The sequence below is a fragment of the Hakea prostrata genome, chromosome 2 (genome assembly GCF_041222555.1).
Source record: "Hakea prostrata isolate BN-2017 chromosome 2, UWA_Hpros_2, whole genome shotgun sequence".
Taxonomy (NCBI): Eukaryota; Viridiplantae; Streptophyta; class Magnoliopsida; order Proteales; family Proteaceae; genus Hakea; species Hakea prostrata.
The window spans coordinates 54,606,554-54,627,024 of record NC_142601.1 but is presented as its reverse complement, the minus strand read 5'-3'; the positions used below and the strand labels follow the sequence as shown (position 1 = coordinate 54,627,024).

Genomic DNA, 20,471 nt, shown 5'->3' with positions numbered 1-20,471 from the left:
GGTCAACGCGAGAGCGGGCGGGGTTCAAACAACAACATGGGGTCCCCCCTCGTGCCTGCGTTTTTTTTCTTTTTTTTTTTTGGTGGTGGCCCTTCCTCCCTTTTGGTGTTTTTTTCTTGGGTGGGTTTTTCCTCGTTCTTTTTATTTTGGTTTTTTTTTTGTTTTGGGTTCTGTGGGTGTGTGTTGTTTGTGTTTGTTGTTCCTAGCTCAATAGATATTTCTCATTCAAAAGTAAGATATTTATTAACTCCATATGTCTGTTCAGATGCTGACAGATCATCAAAGATTTAATTTTGGATCTGGCATATCGTATGGAATCAACCCTTCCTAATATGAAGACATATCACCAACAATTTTCCTCCAAACACCACAATTTCAATTTTGGTTTCTGTTTGCTTTGCCAATTGAGCACAATTAATTGAATGTAGCATCTTATTCACTCAGTTTTGCCCAGAAGGCCAAATTGCGACTTCAGAATACCCATCTTCAGTAGCAGATGCCCTAAACATGCCTGTTGTGTTGAATGGCATGGTGACTTCTCCTGTAGCAGACACTGCAACCAAGCCACAAGTCCCTTCGGGAGTACATTTTTCTACAACATGGGAGGCAGCTTCCTTCAGGGAAAGCCCTTTATACTCCATAAGTGCAGCTACATCTCGAGCTACAGTAGCTCGGATAATTGATTCACCTTTACCAGTAGCAGATACTGCACAACAACTATTCGCATATGTTCCAGCTCCTATGAGAGGGGTGTCTCCAATCCTCCCCACCATCTTGTTAACCAATCCACCAGTGGAAGTTGCAGTTGCTAAGTTTCCTTCACTATCAACTGCCACACATCCAACAGTTCCGATTTGGCTATCACCATCAGCAATGGGTTTTTCTTTCATTGGTTCCTTTTGAATGGGCTGTGTATAATCTATCTGCAGGACATTAAATAGTGCTTTACATTTCCAAAAGGGGGCACTTCCATGCTTTATGTATGCACAACAAGCATAACGAAAAAATAAGAGTTAACCGCTCAAGTTAAGAAAAATTGATGATCTCAACCACATAATCACTAACAAGGATCCTAAGAAACAACTAGCATGATTAGATGATCAGTGATAAGCTGAAAACTATCTACTTAAAAAATGCATCGAAGGAATAAGAAAACATGAACCCCTGAATCTCATCAACCTAAAGATCCTTAATTCTCCAAGAAGACCAAGGCCAAATGGTATTTGGTAACAAAACCAGAAGAAATTGGGAATTGGGTAAACATACATAAAAAATCAAATAAGCTTAGATATTTTCTACAATACTTTAAAGATTCTGAGCTGAAAAAATATCTTTTGATAAGCGGAAAGTTTAGACTTCAGAGTACCTGTACTCTGTTTGCTTCTTTTGCTTGTTTTAGCCTTTCCATGTTTTCCGGAGTAATGAAATTGCTTGTATCTACAGTTTCAACACCCTGCACAATTCAAGTGGCAGTTGAACACGGAAATTCAACACAAACAATTTAATAATATGGAATAAAAGATGATTTGAATCTCTGTTCACAGTATTGAATTCTTGACCATTTTACAGAAGAAGATTATGAGAGAAATTGATGCTGATTCCAAAGGAGGAGGAAAAAAAAGAATGAAGAAAGATGACTCCGATTCAGAGAAGGTCCTCTAAGACAATTACTGACTCTGCTACCTAAGATATCAATCCTTTAAAACAAAGATGAGAGAACCAAAGAGAAACAAATAATATAATTTTATCTGCAAATGTAGGCAAGTGACAAAGTGTCACAACAGGAAAAAAACATACATATGGAATAGGTTCCCCCCTCCTCCCCCTATATTATTTCAACATGAACAAAGGGCATCCTCATTCACTTAGTAGTTACGGTTGAGGTCAACTTTAATTTACCAGCATGTCACTAGCCTCTTGCTCCTACAGCCAAGTTCAAATTTGCAAACCTAATCAGAAAATAACTGAATAGCTATATAGCTGCCTCCTTTACATTATCATAAGTGACAACAATGTGAAATTTTGCATCTTAGACCGAATATTTCATCAAGATAATTGAGCAAAAGGAACTCAGCTAGGAAGAGATAGAGACTCAGTTGCAAGGAAGAGAAGTTGAGTACAGAGAATGGTGAAGATTAAAATTGTCAACCCCTAGAATAAAATCCAAGAGGTGGGAACAAAATCATTAAAAAAGACCTTGTAGAACAATCTGGGCTCCAATTGGTGTTCCCTGAAATAAGTTCTTACGCATTATATGCTAGTAGTCAAGATATGAATGGAAAAAATAGGAGCATTGCTGTTACAGAAGCCATTTGGTATGAAATGAAGCATATCCAGCTACTGTTGGGGAACGGGATGTCCTTTAAGATTGGAATCAACTTTAGGCTTCATGTCAAGTAAAAATATACCTTTAGAAAACATGTTCGAATTTCAAAGAGTTATGCGCATTCTAATAATTTTCTAAAAGAGAAGCACCCACTGAACATCAAAGAACACCTTTTCCTTGACAAAAGCTCTTCGCTTCCAAATTTTTAACACCAGAATTACAATCTCATCAGGAGAAAATAAAGACAAAAAGCAACAAAAGAAAAAAGAAAAAAAAAGAAGAAAAAAAAAGGAGGAGAAATAGAATTTAATTAATCACTCCATCAACACTAGCCTCAACTGTCTATAGTTTTTTTCAAGTGACCAGGAAAGGCCTTCTCTCTCTCAACACAAAATGGGTGAAAGTGAAAAAAGAAAGAACTGAATATAAAGTATAATTACAGAGTTTTCTCCATATATAATAAATAAGAAATTACTCAAATGTTTTTTACAATGGGAGTCCCCATTCATATCCCAAATATATAAAATGAAGTAAGAGAGTAAGTACTTCTAGTAAATTTGTCCTAGGTACAGAAAGACCAGGTCTGTAAGCCCGATAGTTAATAAGGTGAAGAAAACAGTAAGAGGTCCACTTTTGGCAATTAAGAGGTATTCAAAGATCTCATTATAGGATGTCTGGTTATCATCACATATAGCAATAGGCACATAAAGAAAATGAGAAAGCACACAAATTTTACGAACCTGCTCCTTAGCAAATGCCTCCGCTCCATCAAATGCTAAATAAATATGTGGAGTTTTCTCCATCACCAGACGAGCAAGAGAGATGGCATTCACGACAGTGGAAAGACCCGAAACAGCCCCACATCTCTTTGTTTTGCCATCCATTATGCAAGCCTCCATTTCTACTGTGCCTTCGGTTGTCAAAACAGATCCTCTGCCTGCATTGAAGTTTGGGTGGTTTTCTAATTCACGAACCTGTGCAGGTAAAAAACATTATATAGCATCTACATCTCGTTTGAGTTTTGATGCTACCAGTAAAACTGAACCAACTTAATTATAGTAATTTAAACATGCATAAAAATCAATTAATTGATCAGAAATAGTCTGAACAATGGTGAAGTTTAAGCAAATCTGATCCAATCATAAAAGGATATATTCTAATGTCAGACAATAATCAAGCCAAACAGAAAATAGGTATATACATATTGGCCTTAACAACCTGTAATCTGGATTGCACTATACAATCCAACCCCAACGAATTATTCAATTGGATAATAATTCAGAAATGAGTGGAAAAACTTCACCATCATGTACACAATCCCTTGAAGAACAAGTAATATGACACGAAAGAAAATAGAGTCACGCTAATCAATGCACATGAGAATGATATTGGAGTTAGGTGGAAACCCCACTCAGACGAAGTAACAAACATCTGAAGCACGTAATGAGAAGGACCAAATTATCTTAACATAGAAGAACGATACAGAATGAGGAGTGTCGCTCAATGATATCCATAGAAAGAACACTCCTCTAAGACCAACCTAAAAAGTTGGCTACCATCAATATTCATTATAACCCAACGAAAGGAAAGAGAACAACAATCCCTAAAATCATCAGTTTTACAAAACATTATTTCCAATACAAAGTGGAGAGCATTGAAGATTATCCCAACAGAAGGGAAGAAAAAACTAATATTTTCAGAAACCAGAAACTTGAAAACCCAAACAAATTATGATCCATATACTACGAACAAACAGAAGCAAATAGGATGCACAAATGGAAGTGTGTATGAAATAAGGTTACCACAAGCTCAACAACATCCAAGGGATGTCGTTGGGCCTTGAGAGCAGCAACGCCAACTTGGAGACAATGCCGAAGACCAGCCTCTCGCGGCTCTCTGCGTTCTGGAGGCAGCGAGAGTGGGATGTCACCGGCGCCCCCATGTAATGCGATTGCCCACCCCATCTGTCTCTCTCTCTCCCCCTCCTTAATTCTTTGGTAAGATCTACAGTGGGAAGGAGGGTTGTGTTGCCAAAACGTTCACTCTCATGGCCGATGAGAACGAAAGTGGATCATTTATAAAAAGCTCGAACCATAAAGATTCCCCATTACGGATACTCACGCCCCTGGTTAGAACTTGGAACTAGCGAATGATTTAGATTTAAGTGGACTAGTGGTTGGAATCCAAAAACCACCATTAAAGCATTTCTTTGCTTATTGGATTCCAACCCTATCGCAAAGCAAATCAGCAGTGCGTACCTTATTCCCTATCGTTCAGGTCTTGTCAGTTAGAATTTTTAGGTGAGTGCATGGAAGAGACGAAATGACAAGTCAGCATTTCATTAAATATCTTTAAGAAAAGCTGCAACTGTGTGTCTGTTTCTGTGATTTAACTTGTTACTTGATCAATTCTTTTTGTAGTGGTTCAGTGTCGCGCAATTAATTATGCATCACCCAGTAACGCCTCTGTCCTTTACTTGCCATTGACGCTAGAAATTAGAATGACTCAAAATGTTGCATTTTTCATGATTTCGCTAATCTTCGAAATTAAATTACTAATTTATATTCATACAAGCTTTGATTTTTTTCCCCTCCTCTCCTAATGACATTTTATATAAATTAGTAAAAGCGCACGTGTTATATTTTTATTAAAATATCTTTTATATTATAATCAAAATTATTTTTTATATTTTAATTATTTTACTAGTATGTGAGACCCATGAGTGAATGACGGTAATAAAATACTCTTTAGTAAAGGAGGCCCTATATGACCTTGATTATGAAGCTCTTCATGACATTGTATATGAAATGTTAAGTAATTAATTAAATATCAATTACAATTTATATTAAAATCTTAAAGGCCTTGATGATGGTGATGAAGTGGACATACTTATAGGATGAAATTAAGGGTGTCAAGTAGTTAATTAAATATCAATTGCAATCTAAAACTTAAAATCTTAAAGGCCTTGATGATGGTGATGAAGTGGACATACTTATAGAATGAAACCAAATTTCTTTGATACGGTTCCGATTTCAAGTACTCATACCGTCAATATGTACCAAAATCGTACTGAATTGGTACCGTACCAAATTGAAATACCCAAATAAGTTGTGTTCGATACCGTCAATATGTACCGAAACCGTACTGAATTGGTACCGTACCAAATTGGAATACCCCAATAAGTTGTGTTCGATTAGGTAGTCAATAACTGGTTTATGCATCGAGAAAAATCTCGCCTAAGAATCCTCCATGATCTGGTTATGTTATATCAATAGGTCGGACAATACTTTTGCGGATTATATCACAAGGGGTGCTAGATAGTTTGGTGGCAGTACCCACCAGAAACAAGCTTTAATGCATCGACCAAAATAATAATTAATGGGTTTCCAAATTGCAGGGCCCCCCCGCCGTGTCCAACAAATTACACTGGATTGGAGTCAAAAAATAAACGGTTAGGGTTGGTTTGTTGGAATATGCTCTTTGAGCTGAGTGAATATGAATGAAACATTCATGGGGTTTGGGCAATAAATGATTTTGTATATATTTTTAAAAAATACCAAAAACCTTTTTTTTTTTTCATTCCACCAGGGGACGTCATGAATGAAGGGTTTTGGGAATACCTATGGACTATTGGGTGTTCATCTCCCAAGGAGAATTCATGAATGGAGGTTTTGGGGCCTTCTTTTTCCTACAACAAACTTCTCATTTCCCTAAGATAATTATGGAGGGTGGGGGGGGTCTTTTTTTTACAAAAATTTTCGTTTTTAGCTTGGTTATTAATAAAGCTTTTCATTTCCATAACTTAATTCATTAAGTTTTTTTTTTTTTTTTTTTTTCTTTTTTTTTTTTTTCTTCTTTTTAAAACATTTTTTTTTCCTTTTTTTTAGGGGCCCCTCCTTGTGAAGATGAGTTGTTGTTTTTGGGATATTTCTTTCTTTTATTTGAGAATTTTTGCTAAAGAGCTTTTTTTCTGTTTTTGGGGTCCTTGTTAATGGTTGATCGAAGAAGGTTGATTGAATCTCTTCCTTTGCGAGAAGAAAGTTTGGTTAATTCCTTCTTCATTTTAGAGTCTTGCTAAGTTCTTTGAGTCTTGTTATTTTGTGGTGTTCGGGGGCACATGCAAGTTACACCGTGCGATAAACTTAATGGGTTGGGGTCAAAAAATAAAATGGTTAGGGTTGGTTTTCTGGATCTTCTCTTAATTCTTTGTTCCCCTTATTATATTATCAATTTTGGCTAACAGGTTTTTGGCCAACCTATTTATGGCTTTAGCCTAAATCGAACCGTACTAAATTCTAAACCCATTATAAACTTATAAAAAATAAAAATAAATAAAAGTTTTTATTCCAATGTATGTCATAGGTTTTATCTACTAAAGCTTGTTTTTCCATTTACATATTTGCTAACTAAACTAATTAAAAAAAAAATATAATCATGATTGAAATAAGTGGGTAGCAAAACATGATTCTCCGAATCCATTTCCCCATTTCACATGTGTTCCTAGATTTTTTTAGATGGCTACCTAGCAATCTAAGGCTGGTTGTAAGTAGAGACACTCCCTACACAGGTTGGGACATGTATCCCAACCTTTATTTGAGTAGGATATGATAGTACAACTTATATGAAGGACAGACTAGTGGCTTATTTTTTTAGATTTATAAACTTAAAATTCTTAAATATAATGAGCAAAAATTATATTTATCAATACATTATGGACAAAATAATCAATTTTGTTTCAAACCAACAGAAAAGTTAAGGGTGATTAGCTTGCAATTTTACAAAAAGTGCAAAGTGGGTAATTAGGAATTATAGGCCTACTTAAATAGGTGACTTGCAAAAAACTCAAAATAAAAAAATAAAAAAAAAAAATTGGACTTTTAGCCTAAGAGGTAAAATTCAAACTCATATTAATTTTAATTTGAAATGAGCTATAATAATTTGATAATGGGTTGATAATGATTTGATAATAGGTTAGTAATGAATTTTAATTCGAAATGGGTTAGATTTGTTCGGTTGGTAAGATCAGCACTTCTTGGTAAAGAAGTTGTCGATTCCCCAATGATGAAATGTTAAAGCGGCTAAAGGCCCAACTTCCTTAGGGGAGGTCTTCTTGGGTTCACATCCATTCGGCGGCATTAATATAAAAAAACTCCCTTGAGGATGTAATCGAGGTGCGCGTAAGCTGGCCCTGATGAATCTCATATCCAACATATATATATATATATATAGACTCCTTAAATAATTGATTTATGTGTCTTATCTTTCTTCACATGAGCCTAAATATTATAAACTTTAAATACTTTCAACCAAGGTTTAAAGTATCCCACGATACGGTGCGATACTAGCCGACACATATCCATATTTGACACAACCGATACAATACATCTCGATATGTCTTTCTATTAAATTGTACTAAAATACTTTGGCCATTACGATACAATACTCGATACAAAACGAAACGTCTCTTAAAATCACTAGACCGATATGATACTCAATACCGATACTTTAAACCTTGCTTTCAACACATAACGGTGATTTACCAAAAAATGAAAAACCTAATCTTTTTCGTAGTAAAGAAAACCTAATGGTGTCAACTAAAAATCCACCAAGAGGTGCTCCTTCGAAACTTTACAAGGTCCTCTTCATATATTTATATTAGGGGTGTCAATTTTCAACCCAAACCGTTAAACCCTGAGACCTTTGAAATCAATCCGATCCTTAATGGGGTGGGTCGTAACTGGGTTGAAGGGCCCAGTTAGCCCGTTAGTCTTTTACATAAATAAAATTAACATATTAAATGTAAATAATTTTTTTTGGTATTGTTTAAATGTAATTAATGATCCATGAATTTCGGTGTTTGAGACGTTGATACTCGAGTTTGAGTAGTTGAGAGTTGAGTGTTAACACGTTTAACAGTTTAAGTTTTAAGTTTTAACTTTTTAATTTTCAAATTTCATTTAGTTTTATTATTTTAAAATTTAAAAGTCTGAATTGACAACTCTTAAGTCTTAATCTTAATCTTTAACTTTTTAATTTTCAAATTTCACTTAGTTTTGTTATTTTAAAATTTAAAAGTCTTAATTGATAACTCTTAACTCTTAAGTCTTAATCTTATTTATGTGTCTTCAATCTTTCTTTTTCACATTTTCACTTTTGTGAAATAAAGCATCGTGGTTTCAAATTTCATTTTCACCGTTTCATGCTAATGCCAACACACAATGGTTGATTTATCTTTTTTTTTTTTTTTTTTTGTTGGTTTGGGGGAAAAAATAGATAAACCTAATCGATTTTTAATTTAGTCCAGTCTAAACCAAACCTAATAGTGTCAACTAAAAATCCACCAAGGATGTGCTTCTTCGAAACTTTACACCTGTCAAGGTCCTCTTCATAGATTTATATTTCTATTTTTTTTGGGTTCATATATATTTCTATTGGTAATTTTTTTTTTTTTTTGCTTTTATAATATATATTTATATTTCTATTTTTGTTGGGTTCATATATATTTCTATTCGTAACCTACCTAAACATATGGCTGATGAGCTTCAATTAGAACGTTAGGTCCTCGATGGTTAAAAGTAAATAAATAAATAAATATTTGAATTATTTTTCGATCAATTTCTCGCCAGCCAAACACAATCATAATGTTCGGAGAACATAATTACAAAATTTTCCATTCTCATGATCCAACCCGGTAAAGTCCCCTATTCAAACGGGTCCTTAGGGTTTAGAACCACTTCGCACATAAGGGTGCTTGAAAACCCTAAAAGCCAAAGCTTCCTTCTTTACATTGTATTAGCCGCTGCAGAGATCGGGATTCTGATCTGCCCCTTCGCTCCGGAGAAATGGTAGGTTGTTTCTCTTCACAACCTTAGGTTGTACATTATAACTGTTATGTTGTTACTTGCAGTCGTATCTGTTCTTCAGCTGTTTATGATGCTGCTGCCATTGAAACTTAGAGGTTGTTTTTGTTTTCTATGCTTTGATTTTCTCATGCTTCGTTCTTGTTATATTTCCACGATTCTGGATTTCTGAACCACTAGTTCTGAAACCCATAGGATGTTTCTATTCTGGATTTCTGAACCACTAGTTCTGAAACCACAGGATGTTTCACTCTCTTCCGTGGTTTCCTCAGATTTACACATGAAAACATCGACGATCGGCTAGATTTGGATACAAGCAACGCTGTGACTCACTCTCTACCTTGTGATTTAGTTAAATCGATTTGTTTTCAAATTTTGTTTCAGACGTATAGTTGAGTAGAAATCAATGTATTGCCGTTGATGTCAAAATTTCGAAACTCCTTTTTAAACCCAAGTGCAAATTGCACGTTGATCTCAATAACTAGAGAGATTGGCATGTGTAGATATGGTTCGATACTCTGAATCCTACGGAAATGCAAGTTGAAGACTTAGTTATCAATTTTTTTTTTAATGTATTGGTTGGAAGTTTGAGGCGGCGCTGGTAAAACTCTGATACAAGCAGTTCATAAGTTCGAGGATCAGAGACAATCTCTAGCAGTTGGCGGCCTTGAAAAGAATGATAGTATTTGGGCTAAAGCCAAAATTTTCAAGGTATTGCCTCGGGGTGTCTAGCAACACCCTTTGCTGGAAATGTGTGTTTGTCGCCTAGGAATCCAGCGCTCCTTCAACACCTTGGGGCTGCTTGGACGCTCTGACAGCTATGAATAAAGCATTATATCTAGCTTCAAGTCAGTGGTGTGAGTGGTGCTCCATCAAGGATCCATGTTGACGTATCTCCCAACTCCTTTGCTCTGGTGTCTTAAAGCCCCTTCTGTGGTATGGTGATTTTATTTGCTACCCCTGTTTAGTTTGTCAACTGATCCAATATGACTGGAATATAACCATTCCTTGGTCATGCTGTTTGCCATTTTAACAGCTCTCTTTTTTTAAATGGTAAGCATGTATGTACATGTGTTGGAAGGATCCCCGTAGTTGTACGTTTCTGAGTTCACCCTTGGAGTCATGACATTGAATCCGTCTTTCAGCATCATTGTGTTGAATTTGACAATGAGGGAGAATAGGGCATGGTATGTTGATATTTGGAGATACCTGGCCTTTAAATATTTAAAAGTTGAGGTGTTAACATGCTGGTAGTGGGGCAGCATTTTTTATGTTGATGTAAGAATATGTGCCTCTAAAGAGGTAACATCATAAAACATCACATTTGTCTGTGTAAATTCGTGTGAATGTGTAGTTTCTTCATGTTAGAGTTTTCAGCTTTCTAAACTTTAAGCTTTTGCATTTGGAAGATTTTTACTAACTGCTACTTTCTGTATACTTCTTTTGCAGGCCCCCAAAAGAGGTGTAAAGGCTCCAGTAGCTGCCAAGAAGAAGCCTGTAAGTTGTTTAATCTTTTATATTTTGCAATGGAATTGCTAGAAAGGGGATATCTTTTTTGACATAGCATAATCCTTACATGTTATCATGTCAGATCAAATGAATAAATAGTGCAGCCTTAGTTGATCATAACAGTAGTTTTGGTAGCTGTCATGCCATTCTGATATTAATGTTGACTTGTTAAGTGGGAGTCATGGATTTGATAACATTAACTTTTCCTTACCAAGGTTTGGTGGTTGACATTTGGAGCAAATCAAGTAATGTCTCATACTTTATGTTGACTTATTAAATATTATTCTTGGACTTAATAGCAGACTTTGGTATTTGATATCTGGAACAAAATGTTTGTCCATTGTCTTCAATCGTTCTGTAAGAAGTCCTTGACTGTTTTGTCTTTCTGTAAACGTGTAATTTATCTACTTAATTGTTACTGAATATCATGTAATAGCATTGCAACCTCTGTAATTTTATTTGTTTTTGTACCACTAATTAATATTTTGGTATTATTTCAATAATTAAACATTTTTCTTGGTAATGGGGAAAACAAGGTTTTTTCCCGTCCCCATCAATCTAAACTCGAAGAGCATGCACTGGGTACTCTGGGTTTTGAAAATTTATAAAAATTCTGACTGGGGAAGAGCCAAGTTTTATTCCTATTAGCTTTTTGTATTTTATGCCTTTTATTGAAATATTTATATTAATGTTGGTTTTCGAGTTACCTATGATTTGTATGTGTCCCATCCTGAGGAATATGAATCAATGACCCATTCCAACTTTTCTAACGAGAGTGTTGTGCTTTGTTCTGCAGGAAAAGGTTGTTAATCCTTTGTTTGAGAAGAGGCCGAAGCAGTTTGGGATTGGGGGAGCGCTTCCTCCGAAAAGGGATTTGCATAGATTTGTCAAGTGGCCAAAGGTTGTCCGCATTCAGAGACAACGGAGGATTTTGAAGCAACGTCTGAAGGTTCCACCTGCAGTAAACCAGTTCACCAAAACACTTGACAAGAACCTTGGTATATTGCACAGTTTAGCTTAAAAGAGACTTTCTAAGAATAAATATTTGGGTACAGTGATCATTGAACAATCTGAAATTTTTTTCTTGCAGCTACTAATCTGTTTAAGATGCTGCTTAAGTATAGACCAGAGGATAAGGCTGCTAAGAAGGAAAGGCTTCTAAAAAGGGCACAAGCTGAAGCTGAAGGGAAGACTGTAGAGTCCAAAAAGCCCATTGTTGTCAAATATGGTCTTAATCACATTACGTACCTCATTGAACAGGTATTTAATCACCGTTACCCGTAATTTTAACATCTGTTCTTTGTAAACACCCTTTAGGTTCTGGCCGGATTCCGTACTAAGTGCTTTCAAGGAATAGTCATTATTTTGGATAGGGTTATGGGTGGCACTGGTGGGATATGGTGGGGGTTCTTAGTGGCCTTACTAGTTGAAAGCGAATGTCTGTTACTATTTCAGTTTTCTGGTGAGTTTACATTACCTTCTCAGTTCGCGATTGGGTTTAGGTGTTCATCTTCTCTGTTGGTCTGTATCTACAGCCCCACTCACAGATTTGGTGTGTAAGAATATTGGCTTTTACCACTTACATTTTGTGATTTTGAAATTGTTATGAGATACAACAAACTATTAGTGTGATCTTGTGGAAGACTGGGAGGTGGGACGCTTAGTTCTGATCCTTCCATTGGTTCCAAGTAATGTAGAATTTCCTCCTGATCATACTTTAGTGACCGAGTCTGTTACTCTTTAATTGTCTGAAGTCTCTTGGTTGAATTGCCATTGGTACTCTGGTTTTGCCGTTTTGATCTGCTGAGCATAAAACCTAGGTTTTTCTTCCAAGTTTCTTAATTTCAAATTCTTCCGACTTAGTGGGTGCCAAAGGATGCTTTCATTTGTCATCCCTACTTTGCTTGTATGGCCAAAGAATTTCTAGCCCTTGCCCTCTTTAAGGAGCAGGTATGCCAGGCAAATGGTGTCCATTGGCTGCCAACCTTCCATCTACATGGTGTAAAGATTATTCAATGTGAGTGGAGGACAGTCTGTGTTTATGCTTCTATTTGAATTCTTACGTTACTAGTTTTGGCATTCAACAAATGTGCAAATATGAATCCAATATTGATCTTCCTGGATATAAGTTTGGGTCACAATTTCCTAATCTTTGCAGAACAAGGCCCAGCTGGTGGTGATTGCTCATGATGTTGATCCCATAGAGCTTGTTGTGTGGCTTCCTGCCTTGTGCCGGAAAATGGAGATCCCATATGCAATTGTGAAGGGCAAGGCTCGTCTTGGAACGGTCTGTCTATTTTGCACTTCCTGCTCCATTTTGAAGCATGACTACTTTCGTGCTCTCAATAAATTCGTAGTTTAATTTTGAACCTATTGTTTTCTTCTTATTGATCAGATTGTGCACAAAAAAACTGCCGCTGCTTTGTGTTTGACCTCAGTGAAAAACGAAGATAAGATGGAGTTCAGCAGGATTGTGGAGGCAATAAAGGTAATTAAGATTGAGACAGGCTTACCACTAATTGGTTGAGCTGCTGATGCCTTTCTTTCTTTGTAACTTAATTTTATTGTACTTGACCATTACAGGCCAACTTCAATGACAAGTTTGATGAGCACCGCAAGAAGTGGGGAGGCGGCATGATGGGTTCCAAATCTCAGGCCAAGACCAAAGCTAAGGAGAGAGTCTTAGCCAAGGAAGCAGCACAAAGGATGAATTGAGTTTGACAATAGAGGTGATTGATTGTAGGAAGAGACCATAGGATTAGTATCGGTACTTGCCCTTGAACCTATTTTCGGTTGTTGCCATTGTTATCTTGGCATTGATTTTTGTAGCTTGATCGTGCGCTGTTTTTTTGGGTCACAAAGTACTTCAATTTTGTTTTTGGATCTCCAGTAGAAAGCTTTGTTCCTTGAATATGCACTATAAATTATTCAGGTTTATATGGTGTATTTTTGCACCTTATTCTGGCATTGACTTTTGTAGCTTTGTTCCTATGTTCTGGTTGTCGCCATTTGAAGATGTGCTTCCATTCGCCTCAAACTTAGTGATCAAATGCGATGACAGCTGAAATCGCACTTTACACCCATAGTAACGGTGAAAGAAACAGCTAAATTCAATTTTTTTATCTCCCATTTGTTCAGGCTATTCTGCTTGTATGGCGTCAGAATTTGAGACATTTGAAGGATCTCTACACTCGTGGAAAATGGTATTCAGAACAGCTTCTAAATCTCCTATAACAAGAAAAACTTTTGAAGCAGAAAAATAAAATTGAGCTTATGGCCTTCAACCATATTTGAAGGACAAAGTTTTCAGGCTTTATGTTGGCAGTTTCCATTTGACAAATTATTGTTGATGATCAGTGCTTCCTGCGGCAAGGTTCATACTTCTCCGTCAGTGTTTCCTCAGTTCTTACTGGTGTTAGAAAAAATGTTTCTAATTTCAAATCCAGATCCTAGGTGCCAGTTTCGGTTCTGGGGGGGGGGGGGGGGGGGGGGGGGAGGGGGGGGGGGAGCCCCCCAAGCCCCCCCAGCGAAAGGGGTGGCATTCCCCCCCCCCCCCCCCCCCCCCCCCAAAAAGAAACCCCCCCCCCCCCCAAAAGATAAAAGAATTTAGATTTTTCTATCATGTGAGACGGTGAAACAACGTAAATTAAGATTAAGACTTAAGAGTTTAGAGTTATCAATTAATACTTTAAATTTTAAAATAATAAAACTAAATGAAATTTGAAAATTAAAAAGTTAACGATTAAGATTAAGACTTAAGGTTAAGAGTTATCAATGGAGTAGTAGGATGGTTAGAACCCGCTTCTGCAGTTGAAATCTGAAATTAAAAAGTTAAATTTAATAAAATTCCAAACTACCAAACTCGCCTCAACGTTTAAAAAAAAAATCTAAAGCTCAAACACCAAAATTATGGATCAGTAATTTTTTTTTGGGGGGGGGGGGGGGGGGGGGGGGGGGGGGGGGGGGGGCCCCCCGGGGGGGGGGGGGGGGGGGGGGGGGGGGGGGGGGGGGGGGGGGGGGGGGGGCCCCGCCGGGAATTTTTTTTTTTGAAAAAAAATGCAGAAGTCAGAGGAACCAGTTCACAAGGCAAACGTTAAATTCATCTCAACTCATGACCAAGCTGCTTATGCGTAACACGGTTGTCAAAACGTCATCGTGGTAATGAACAATGTCATGAAGTGTCGTAAGCTAGTGATTAAATTTGAGTAAACTAAGAAATTAGTCTGGTGTTTGAATTCTGAAATTCATAACCTGCAAATCTTTTTCAATTCATTTGACAGGAAAACCAAGACCGCCATTAGCAAAACACCTGGTGCATCTGTTTCTTGTCTACGTTTGGATGAATTATTGTGATCTATTGACAATCTATTTCTCATGGTTACTCCATATTCCAATTCCAATTGGAATTTGATTGCAAGTGCAGAAGAGTTCTATTCCGTAAGTTTAGCCGGCCCATTGAACATTGATCACAATAACGTACGGAAGGGGTGTAGTTCTTAACTGGGCCATATAATAGCTCCTTTTTAGGTAATGAGAAAAAATGAGAGACCGACCCCATTGATGAACGAGCGAAGCGTTTGCAGCCCTGCGTTTGCTAATATAGTAGGATTCTATAACCCAAGAAAAGAGGATTCTTATTAGGAAAACTTTTTGAAGTCATGTTGCAAAATGTGCATTTGAAATTCCTTTGCTACCTACCCATATGTTTAGAAATTGAGGCCTTTTTGTTTGCTTTTTACTGGTATAAAGAGAAAAGAAAGCTAGATTTGGGTGTTAGATTGGATGTTCAATGCTATATTTCTTTCACTTATTACCTACACAAAGATGGTGAAGAAGTTTCAAACAAATTGAGAATCCTTTTCCTTTTGGTAAGTACTAAGTAATAATTGAGTTTCTCTTCTTTTTTTGGTAAGTAACAATCAAGTATCTACCTTTAAATGTTAATTACAAAAAGAAGAACCCTAAATGTCTACAAAATCTCACATTCTCACGTCAATAGTTGCTCAAGTGACTCCAACTCTTAATCTCTGCCTCTCCCAAGTCTTGTATCTTTACTTTTCACAATCAACTACGAGATATTGTTGAAGGCTTCAAGTAATTGGTAAGTATTCAATTAGTCTTTTCTTTATATTGGATGTAATCCCCAACCCAAACCTATTGAATCACAATAGCTTATCAAGGCGATGATTAGTAGCTGGTCTGAGAGGATGTGCCACATTGGGACTGAAATATGGGCCTCAGTGGGGATCTTATCGATTCCCCTTGAGAAAGGGATGAGATGGGAACCGACATGGAAGGCTAGTGGGGATCTTATCTATTTCTTTCTTTTCCTTTTGCGAGAAAACTTAAAATCTGAAAAACTAAGATTTTAAAATCTAAAACAGAAGTTTTAAATCCTAATAGGGTTTGAATTTCAAATTCACTTTGTATGATAGGTTTAAGGTTCAAGACTGACCTGACCCAACCAAGAGGTGTTGGTTTCAACCACTAGAATAAATTTGTGTTGGCTTGCTGGCTACCTGTTACTCCCCCTTCATTCCCTCCTCTGCTTACCTTTTCCAGAAACATAACTGACCTGGTGCCATTATGAAACTGTAACTCCTTTTTCCAATTCAATATCATTTCAAATTAGGAGTACCTCCTTCCTTCTCCAGCCTTATTCACTCTGTTGTGACCAGGTACTGCTCCTTTCTCTCTGAGTGTGACAGCAAAAGAAGCAAAGAAAAACCCAATGTGCACAATGTGGACAATAGGACACTGGGCATCATTTCTCTTTGCTTGCAAGCTTCTTTCAGGTAAACTACAAACCTGATCTCGCATTTCAATCACTCCTTACCATATTCTTAATCTCTTTTCTTGATTTGGTATAGATGAGCAACCAGGTACATTCCATCCTTCTGTAACTCGTGCAACCAAAGCAAGCAGGATCTCCCAAGCTAAAGAAGATGAGACCAGAATTTACGTGATTAAACCAAAAACCCCATCAAAATGCAAGTCCAACAAACGTAGATTGGTCCCTGTTTCAACCCCTTCAGCCAAAGATTATGAACGACCAAATAATAATAAGGTATGTCCACAGTACTATCGACCTGAATTCATAGAGGAAGATTTCATTGACTTCTGCTTTAGAAAGGATGGCACATTCGACATTGTCAAGTATGAGAAACCAGAATCAGCTCATCATGTCAAGTACAAGACTGAACCATCAAGGGCAATCATCAACCAAAAGGTTAGTTAGAATAACCATTGCATTGCTTTACAGTTATGTCCAAATTATCTGGCCCCCCTGAAAGAAGCTTCTATTTTTTAATGATGTCTTCACTCTTTTGGAAACAGACACAGCTTGTTTATGGAGAAGATACAGATACAGATACAGATACAGATTCATACACATATCAGCAAATACGAAGATGAAGATGTGTCAAGTGAGGACGGAATTGATTCTGATGTAACAAATGAACAAGAGGTTTGGGGCTATTACCATAACCTCCATACTTTCCTATTGTGTGAGTGCCTTGATGAATATAGGTGCAATGGATCTAGGAAATGGGGTTGTGATGAATTTGGTCTGTTCAGAAGCAATCCATTGATCAACTTGATTAAATTGGAAATGCTATGTTGGGTCACAATATCCCTGGGAAATCTGAACAACCCAGCCAGGAATTTGTTAACTGTCATTTTCACTACTAGTTAAATCATATGATTGAAAATCAAGACAAAAGAGGCTTATTTGCTTTGGTGAATATATAGGCTGAAGATGAAGAAAAGAGCATCTATTTTGATTCAGAGGCCCCACTTCCAAGGATCATCAGAGAAGAAGCCCATGATGCTGATAATTCAGGATCACATTCTCAAGAATCAAGGTTCTCTACCTCTACTCAGACGCTGAGGAGCAGTAGTGCAGGTTCATTTGCTTTCCCTGTGTAAGTCATGTTAATTAAATCCCATAACAACATACGTTCCTGACTCAAAAATTATCATCTAGTTCTAGCTAATTCCCCAGTTCTGATGAAGTTATCATCTTTTGATCTTCATAATGATTTCTTCCCACTTGCAGATTGCCTTGCGAATGGAACAGCAGTCCGATAAGAATGCCAGAACCAGAAGGTCTGCATTTGAGAAAGCTAAAGCCACTGCGCATGATAGGCCTTCAGTGTTGTAAATTCTGAAAATCCTAGATGCAAACAAGTTTTGCAATTGTTTTGTCTTGTAAAGGCTGGAATCAAACTGCTGAGAACTGTTATTTAGTGCTAAATGCCCCTCCAGTTCAAATCTAAACCTACATGCTAATGTTTACAAATGTTGACCTTCATGCTATTAAATGGTCGATATCGTACAAATGTGTCTCCCACCCATCTTCTACCTTTCATCATTCTACATTGCCATCGTTTCAGATACCCATATTGAGTTCTTCCTCGGTTATCTCAAAAACGACACGCTGCACCGGACACCTCTTTGGGCGCAGGATTTTCGTGTCCACAGCGCAGATATCTGGATTCGAAACATCAAATTGGGACTTTCAGACAACCCAGATCGACATGATAAAACACCAAATTGGGATTTCCGTGAACGCATTAACTGTCTTTTGGCATCTTCGTTGTCCGTTCGTTTTCGTTTTTCACCTAAATGTGTAGAAGAGATCGCTTTTACAATAATAATTTCAAAAGACCAGCCAAATCCATTAAAGATATATTCAAAGCATCCGTTCGTCTTGGATGACATGGGAGACAGATGCTCTGTTTCGCCGTTAAATTCTACAATCTATTTGCGATTTGGCGATTTGTTTCTTTGGACAGCTTCTTTGATCTTATGCAGAAGCTTGGGTTTCTGTGGACACCAACTTTGATCAATTTTTTGGGTAAAAAGAATTTGCTATTGATGGGGTGAGGCGGTCGTTGGAGGAGAGGGTAGGAAGAAATGGGTGAAGGAAGAAATCCCTTCGGTACAAGAAAAGATGATCCCATCGCCCACCTAGGGTCAGGTATTAAAGATTATTAAATGAGATAATTATGTCATTTCATTGACAATAAGGCATTTTGAATAATTTAAATATAGGTAAGGATATTTTGATAATTTTACTTCATCATTTTGACAACAAAATTTAACTGTGAATAACTATCAATTTTTAAGTGGTGCCACATAATTTCATTGACAATAAGACATTTTTAACTTAAGGCCGGTTTGGTTAAATCTCTGGATTCATGAATGCGAGATTTATACCCGTTTGGTTGTGAAAATCTTTAGATTTATGAAATCTAAAGATTTATCTTTTTACACTAATACGGATCGGATATTATGGGTATGGGGAAATTCGGATTTCATCTCTAGTATAAAATGCTAAACATTTGTCATTCACAAAAATCACATAGAATCTACTTCATTCCCATTTCGCCAACGTTATTCGATAAATTTGCTCCATGATTTGAAATCGAGATATTTGATTCCCTGTAACCAATAGGCCCCAAGGGTATTTGGTTACATGATTTTGGAGATTTAAAACATGTGGAGTTATAATTCATAAAATTAACTATTTGGTTAATCAGACATGATTTTTGTGAATGCACAAATATTAAGTAAGTGCTTTTATAGTAGGATTTCACCCCATATCCATCAATCTGCAGATACTGTTTTTAGTATAAAAAGATGAATCTTTAGATTTCATGAATCCAAGGGTTTTCACAACTAAACATGTATAAATCTCATATTCATGAATTTAGAAATTTTAAATTTTGGATTCATGCAACCAAACAGGCCTAAAGCATAATACTTGGTGATTTATAGAGGAACCCTTTTAATAAAGCCCCTTGGTATTAATAACCCCATTCTCGGCTTAATAAAGCCCCTTTGTACAAAAATAAAATAAAATAAAGGTGCTGTATAAAAAACTCAAAGAAAAGGAGAAACAAAAAAAACATAGATAATAAAACAGAATGAACTGAAGATTATTAAATAGGGTTAACCAGACGGCCAACAGAGAAAAATATTGTTTGCCAAGTTTGAAGTATCAAAGAGCAGAGGATTTTGGTCGAAGTGCTGCTTAGATCCTCTGAAGCAAATCTGCAGAATCTATCAGAAAAATCAGCTCTGGAATCAGTGCCCTAAGAATGTCAATCAATCAGGTGATTACAGATCAATGAACAGAAAATACTGAAATATCAACACAGTGAAACATTTGTACCATATCAGAATAAAGGTCAACGTTAGTATTCCATTGCAGAGTGCTGCTATCTTTCCATCTGGAATTGCAGAAAAATGAATTAAAGGAGATGTGGCCGGTGGTGAGAGGTGAGCTTGTCTTATTATGGCGTTCACCGCGATCAGTGGCGATGAAGCCTGAAGAGAAACCTCCAAAATGGAACTACTAAAATAAAAAAATGAAGCATTTTGAGACGACGATAGCGATGTTGACGGAGTCAGAATCCGATGCTATTTCTTACCACACCATTGGATCTTATCACGACGTGAAAGATTTTATTTATTCTCCAGCAGCTCCGAGCTTTATACCAAGAATGTGCCGTCACATCATGCAGATGATGAAGATCCGAAAACCAGCTTTAGTCAAATTGCGGCCGCTCAGGAGCTCTTGTTCAGATAAAGTCAATGCAAGTTGTTCATCGAGATTTACGCTCCTGGTCCCAACTCCCAACATCTGCCACGATAATCAGAACATAGAGCTGTAGTAGATTAGGTTCTCCGTCGGCGAAGATGATTGGAGTCTTCAATTAAGAAAACATCAGAACGATAGTTTATTCGTTTAACGTATCCAAGTGGTAATA

The 20,471-nt window shown here is 36.9% G+C and overlaps 2 protein-coding genes across 2 annotated transcripts; one reads left to right on the top strand and one right to left on the bottom strand.

Moving 5' to 3' along the window:
- Positions 1-213: 213 nt before the first annotated feature.
- On the bottom strand, positions 214-4,628 carry ASPGA1 (N-terminal nucleophile aminohydrolases (Ntn hydrolases) superfamily protein). The gene is made up of 4 exons (XM_089145115.1): positions 4,129-4,628; positions 3,067-3,300; positions 1,367-1,453; positions 214-923 (listed from the first exon to the last, which is right to left on the bottom strand). The coding sequence occupies exons 1-4, from the start codon at positions 4,288-4,290 to the stop codon at positions 441-443; spliced, it is 966 nt and encodes a 321-aa protein (XP_089001241.1). The 5' UTR covers positions 4,291-4,628; the 3' UTR covers positions 214-440.
- Positions 4,629-9,094: 4,466 nt separating this feature from the next.
- Positions 9,095-13,688, top strand: LOC149024921 (large ribosomal subunit protein eL8y-like). The gene is made up of 7 exons (XM_089145130.1): positions 9,095-9,171; positions 10,636-10,683; positions 11,492-11,693; positions 11,786-11,955; positions 12,854-12,982; positions 13,091-13,183; positions 13,279-13,688. Exons 1-7 carry the CDS (start codon positions 9,169-9,171, stop codon positions 13,408-13,410), a joined length of 777 nt encoding a protein of 258 aa, XP_089001256.1. The 5' UTR covers positions 9,095-9,168; the 3' UTR covers positions 13,411-13,688.
- The last annotated feature ends 6,783 nt before the right edge of the window (positions 13,689-20,471 follow it).

Coding starts and splice junctions, on each gene's coding strand:
- LOC149024921 (XM_089145130.1), top strand. Junction 11,694..11,785: donor AACACTTGACAAGAACCTTG/GTATATTGCACA, acceptor TTTTTCTTGCAG/CTACTAATCTGTTTAAGATG. Junction 11,956..12,853: donor TTACGTACCTCATTGAACAG/GTATTTAATCAC, acceptor TAATCTTTGCAG/AACAAGGCCCAGCTGGTGGT.
- ASPGA1 (XM_089145115.1), bottom strand. CDS start 4,290: ATGGGGTGGGCAATCGCATTACATGGGGGCGCCGGTGACATCCCACTC. Junction 3,301..4,128: donor TGGATGTTGTTGAGCTTGTG/GTAACCTTATTT, acceptor TTACCTGCACAG/GTTCGTGAATTAGAAAACCA. Junction 924..1,366: donor AAGAAGCAAACAGAGTACAG/GTACTCTGAAGT, acceptor AATGTCCTGCAG/ATAGATTATACACAGCCCAT.